This window comes from Solanum tuberosum, unplaced genomic scaffold (assembly GCF_000226075.1).
Source record: "Solanum tuberosum cultivar DM 1-3 516 R44 unplaced genomic scaffold, SolTub_3.0 scf00144, whole genome shotgun sequence".
NCBI classification, from domain to species: Eukaryota; Viridiplantae; Streptophyta; class Magnoliopsida; order Solanales; family Solanaceae; genus Solanum; species Solanum tuberosum.
In genome coordinates, this window is record NW_006239074.1 from 307289 (window position 1) to 313682 (window position 6394).

The 6394-nt window shown below is 34.1% G+C and overlaps 1 protein-coding gene across 1 annotated transcript in view; it reads left to right on the plus strand.

Moving 5' to 3' along the window:
• Positions 1-2633: 2633 nt before the first annotated feature.
• The window catches only part of LOC102597971 (probable ADP-ribosylation factor GTPase-activating protein AGD9), a 6755-nt gene continuing 2994 nt past the window's right edge, over positions 2634-6394 (plus strand). Inside the window, exons 1-4 of the mRNA XM_006352795.2 lie at positions 2634-2861; positions 3030-3148; positions 5159-5612; positions 5785-6051. Of these exons, the coding sequence (XP_006352857.1) occupies positions 2793-2861; positions 3030-3148; positions 5159-5612; positions 5785-6051 (909 nt within the window). The 5' untranslated portion in view covers positions 2634-2792. The remainder of the gene's footprint in view (positions 2862-3029; positions 3149-5158; positions 5613-5784; positions 6052-6394) is intronic.

A 6394-nucleotide genomic window follows, 5' to 3' on the forward strand; every position in this document is an offset into this window, starting at 1 on the left:
TATAAACTCAAACACAAATTATACATTTGTGCTTGTATAAAAGGGAGAGAATTGAGAGTGGCGAGCGAGATTTAGGGGTGAGAGACGAGAATGAGCAATGTGTTTCTATGAATTGAAATTAAATGAAATTGTAGCTATATCATTTATTTTGAATTAATAGTTTACTATAATATACAATTTTCCCTATAATCTAAAGAGATGGCTTTACATTGTTTACTCCTCACAGTGGGCCTTCCTCTAAAGCCCATCTGTTCTTTCCATGAACATGCACATAACTCAAAGCAACAGAGGGCCCATACATTTGCCAATCCAAACCTAATCATATAAACAAGAAATAAGGTATCTTTATCCAAATAGTCGGTCAACTTTTTCTAATGAATATACACAAATTATACAATAATACTACAAGCATATTTTAAATTCAAACGATTGAATAAATGGCTATATTGGCTAATTCTTCAAATAATTTTGGGAACCACAATAAACCCAAAAATAGACCCACTTTTTGTCCATTTGAAGCCCAATACGGACCGAACCTATTTCAGGGTGGCTTTATAATCTTTGCCCTTAAAATTGTGGTCTTTAATATTTAATTGTACTGTTTATTTAATAAAATTTTGTGGTTCAAAGTATCGATGACCTTATTTTGTAGGACAAAACTTTTTTGGATAATATTTTTTCATGGGGCATAAGTTTGGTAGTATTTGATTCGTACGACAAGACATTTTAGAAAACTGTCTGGAGACATAACTTTTGTTACTGAACCTATATCTTGTGTCTTTAAACTTATGTCATGTGGCATAATTTATCTCTTGTACCACTAAACTTATGCCATGGAGAATAACTTGTGTCTTTTAACTCATGTCTTGTGAATTTATTTGCCTTGTGGCTTTTATTTTTTGCTTGCAATTTTTTATTTTCCGCAATAAAGGACATTTTCGACCACTTTTTTGTTACTTTAAACTTTGAGAAACATTCTTTTCCTTTTTTTCATGTTCAATTTTACTTTATGTTTGATTGTAACCTTAGTTTGCTTATGTATGTTGTAGGAAAAAAATAATTAAGATTTCTTTAACTTATTTAGGTGTTCGACTGTTCTTCTTTTGAGAGGAAATTCATTTTTATTCTGTTGAAATCATACGTGATATTTTAAAAATGTAAACCTACGAAGCAAATAAAGAATTGTGCCCTTTGCTTTATGAGGGAATTGCTAACCTCTTGACTTTGAGATAATGATTGTAGTCTTTACTTGAAAGGTGATTTTGCCAACGCCTAATAGTCTATGAGCCTAATAGTCTATGATTAAGCTTGCTAACGATAGCTTTTATAATTTCATTTACTTAAACACGAATCCATTTCAGTCGTATAATTAAGACATTTTGATATAAATTTCAAAAGTCTGATTTATTTTTCAAAATTTTGCAAATCAAAATAGAACTAATAAATTGAAACGCAGGGAGCAAAGGCTTCTCTCCATGATTAGTATAAAATTTGATTTTGACCAAAATATTTTTTCAATAACTCTTAAAAGGAAGTCTGGTATGCTGTTGGAAATCTAGTAAGCTTTCTACCTCAGAGAACTACCAGGTTGTTGAAAATGAACCACCAAAGTATTAAGTGTGTATATATATATATATATATATATATGTGATATCGTAAATGAGTCTACTCCTTTCTTAATGAGAATTATTGAGTTTTCAATATGAAAAGAATAGTTGGTAGGTAGTGCTACCTCCAATTAAGCGCTACCCAACACAATTCAGATTAATCGAACTCCAATACAAATATCGAACATCGAAGATGATAGTAAAAAAAAGTTGTTGAAAAAGAAACTATCAGGGTATTCTCTAATAACAAAGAAAATAACATCACACTTTATTCAATTCCTAATATTTCCTAGATCTAGAGGGTGTTCTCGTCACTTCAAAGCTGACATTTATTTAACAAAATACAAACAAATAAGAAGAGAAAATGTTAAATTCATAGAGTTGTGTGCTTTAATACATTTCACACTTCAACTAACAAGAGTTAGTTCTAAATAACATTACTTGTTTTTAAATAAAAAACATAAAAGACAACTAATTACTTAATTTTATATTAAATTTTACTTATATTTGTTAGTAAAAGATGAAAAGTAAGACACACTCCTCGATCGTTTGATTTGCGTACTAATTATGTGAGTTTTACATTTATATAATAATTCTTGATAGAACTTTTGATAAAGTAATTGATAATGAATGAATTATTTTGAATTAATTAATAATTAAGAGATATACTTTTATACAAAATACTACTACGTACTTTAAGAACATCTTTAAATAAGAAAAATTATATGCGATTGTTTCTTCATAGACAACCAACCAAATGTAATATTTTGTGCAAATTAATTTGGCCAGATTTTTTTCTAATTCTGGTCTGTCGAAAATATTTTTTTCTTCGTCGTAAAGATTTTTTTTTTTAAGACACTACTTATGCAATTATGTTGTTGTTGTTGCAAAAATAGTTTAGCCAGAATTATTTTCAAATAATTAAAGGACCAAATTAGAATTTTCCAAAAGATAAATCACAAAAATTGCTACAAAAAAAATAATTTTTAAAAAAAACCTTTTAATAGAATTTTTACATTTATATTTGTAGAAGATTAGCGGTTTTACATATATTCCTCTTTCACTACGTTGTTGCACCATTTCTGTACGTTCCCTGAAGAGGCAATTCGCGTCGTTTTTCTCTCTATCATTGTCGCCGTTTATCCTTTTCGTCGGAACTTCGTAGAATCATCTATTTCTACAGCCATGGCTTCCGGCAACTTCAGCGACAAAAACGCTGTTTTTCGGAAGCTCAAATCCAAGCCTGAAAACAAGGTTAGTGTTTTAATTTATTTATTTTTGGAACTTTTTTATATTATTTTGTTGATATTTTGTTTGATTACATAGAGATTTTTGAGATCTGTTTTAGATCCGTTATTTTGGTCGAGTAATTTTGATTTTCTATATGATATAATTCAAAATTTGTTGTTTTTTCCTTGTTAGATGTGTTTCGATTGCAATGCTAAGAATCCTACTTGGGCATCCGTGACGTATGGGATCTTCTTGTGTATTGATTGTTCCGCAGTTCATCGCAGCCTTGGCGTTCACATCAGTTTCGTTAGGTATTTTTTTTTTCGTTTTAGAACTATTGTTTTGGCTTAATGAGCTGATTTTTTGGTTGGTTCTTATTTAATGTGGCACCTGTATGGTTTAATATGGCTGGATTTTGAGTAATAACATGTTAAGAGCTGTGACTTTGGTGTAAGTTACACACTAGTGAAATGCACCATGTATTGAATGGCATGGTAACATTCACTCACTTATATGAAGATATTTGTGGTTTTTTATAAATATGAATTCCTCGTGTTGTTCAAAGTTTCATATGTTGAGAAATATTGTATGATGACAGATTTTGTTGAATAGTAGTGAGTATTCTCATGCATCTAGTTAGTTTCCCATTGAAGCAAAGTCTAACATGGACTAGAACAAATTGGTCAAAACCAATAGGCAACTACCAACCTTATAAGTTTCTTATTCTATTTCACTCCCACGGGTTATGGTGTATTTCCATTTTGGTTGGACAAGGATAAAAGAAAATAAAAAATGAGGAAGTGACTGGATGATATTATTGATTTGGAACATGAAGATGAGTTTTAGGAGCAAATTACAGGATATGCCATGGATAGTCGCATGGCTTATTGATAGTTTAATAGAAGTCAAGGCTGATAATTGGTAAGGGGGAAGGTTGTTGGAGATGGGGTCATGGGGAAAACGATTTAGATCAAGATGTGTGGAAGAAGAAAGGGAAACAGGGAGATTATTGCTCCATGATTTTCTGTAAAGTAAATCAGAGGATGACATTCAACCCCTAAAACTTCTTATTATGCACAGTTAAGAATAAATGGTAGTATATGAGACTAATAAGGGCAATGTCTCTAGTACTTTGAAGAATATGAGGGGGGGGGGGGTCCTATTTTACTTGCTGATAGAGATATCTCCCCGAAAAATCCCTCAAATTCTGGAATACTATACCCCAAGCTATCTGGTGGACTGTCTGAGAAGGAAGGAACACCAGAATCTTTGAAAGCACAGGCAAAACATACGTAGCCATAAGTAAGAACTTTACCTTTGCTAGTGTTTGGGGTGCGAACTGGTATTTCTATGGGATTCAGATTTCTTGTTAGACATGTGACAGGAATTGCACAACTCGTAAGTTGTGATACAACTACATTTTGACGCTCTAGCTTGGTGCTATTCAATTTAATACAATACCTTTATGTTTTCTCAAAATGGACCCTGGTTCCTTTTGTGGTGAAGTTAAAAACTGTAAGAGCATAAAGTTAGAAGAAAACAAATGATGTTACAAGGCAAAATGGAGTAGAAGATGTAGTGTCTCCCAGAGAGTACATCCAAATAGTCAGGGAAACTTGTAATGTTTCGATATGATCTTTGCTTGTTTTTGCATTTTTCCTTAAATAACTGAGCAAAGTTGGTGCTCCTTCTCATTTCCCACAATTCCATACACAACTCTTTTCACATGTGAACTACTGTTGTGGGACTTGTGGCTACTCCACCTGTCCAGATTATGATGTGGCCATGGGGAATAAGATATTATCTTTGCTGTCTTGTTGGGATCGCTTGAAAAGTAAGCAGTGAGTGACGTGGAAGGAGATGTCAATTCATGTCCTTCTTTTTGGATTTATTACTATTATTAGTATTAGTATTATTTATATAAATATATAACATATTTTTTAGTTTTAGTTTATTTATTGTGATGATGATACAATTCTTAAATGAAGAAATGAGGATTCATATAGCCGATCCCAACTTGTTTGGGACTGAGGTGTAGTAGTAGTAGTTGTTGTTGATAACCGTGGTGTCTAAACCAACTGTCAGTTCAAGCCATTGGTCATCCTTTGTTAATGAAAGGGAGAAGAGAGTAGATTAGCTGTTAGTATTCTAGGTTTGGTGGTTAAAATGTTGGTGGCAGTATGATAGGCTTTTTTTCTTTACTATATTAGGGTTGGGGAGTAGGGGTTGATGTAGTCAAACAAGAGTAATGGTAATCTTCTGTTGTTGCTCCGTCATATTATTATTTCTATTTCCATTTACTGAGAAGCTGAGTCTTGCAGATCGACAAATTTAGATTCGTGGTCTCCAGAGCAGTTAAAAATGATGTACTTTGGTGGAAATAACCGTGCTCAAGTTTTTTTCAAGCAGCATGGATGGAACGATGGAGGCAAGACTGACTCCAAGTATACCTCAAGGGCTGCTGACTTGTATAGGCAGTTACTCTCAAAAGAAGTTGCTAAAAGTACTGCAGAGGAAGCAGCTTTGCAAGCAGCTTTGCCAGCAGCTTTGCCAGCATCTCTTGTTGCTTCTCAGGCTGCACAGGCTACTAACGTATTTCCGGATATTAAGACTAGGGAGCCTCCAAAAGAAACGTCTTCGTTGAAGGACGAAAAAACCGAGGTTACTGCTTCACCCAAAGCCTCTCAAGCTGTTACCACCTTTCTTAAGAAACCTACAGTTGCGAAGAAAGCTGGGAAGTCTGGAGGACTTGGAGCTCGCAAACTTACTAAAAAGGTACATATTAGACTTACAATGAAGAAATTGGGCATATATGTAAAATTGGATGCTTTGAAATTCCTGCATCACCCTGCCCCACCAAAGAAAAAAGAAGATATATCCCTGCTGTTTTAACAAGTTTGTTCTAGTGATTTTGGTTTCCAATCTATTGACCCTTCACCATGTATAGTCTAGTGAAAGTCTCTATGAGCAAAAGCCTGAAGAACCGCCTGTTCAAGTTCCCTCCTCCAATGCTGCAAGTAATGCACCAACTGTTGGTTCATCATTTGCGTCTCGTTTTGAGTACACATACAATGTCCAACCTGCGGAGACGAGTTCTGGAGGCTCTCGCGTTCTTAACCATGTGGCCCCTCCAAAGTCCACCAGTTTTTTTTCAGATTATGGGATGGATAGTGGTTTCACAAAGAAGACGAGTTCCAATTCTTCAAAAGTTCAAGTGAGTTCTTATCCTAGCTTTTATTTTCCTTTATCATCCAGGATTTTGTTAAAGCTGATTCAGTGAAATTTGTCATGTATGTTGTTTATTTGCCAAGTTAAATGGAAGGAGAAAGGTGGACATTATTGCGGTGTCTCTGACTGTCTTTGGTTTCTATTGTATCAAGCCTTCAAAATATTGAGATCTTGGTCTGATGTTCCCTGTTTCGGATCTTACTGCATCAAATTTTCTTTTGCTCTATCCAGAACCGACTTGAGACAATTCAAGCCTACACAAGTTTTATGCAGTAAATATATCCCCTCCCCCCCCCCCCCCCCCACACCCCCACACACAAAAAAGGAAG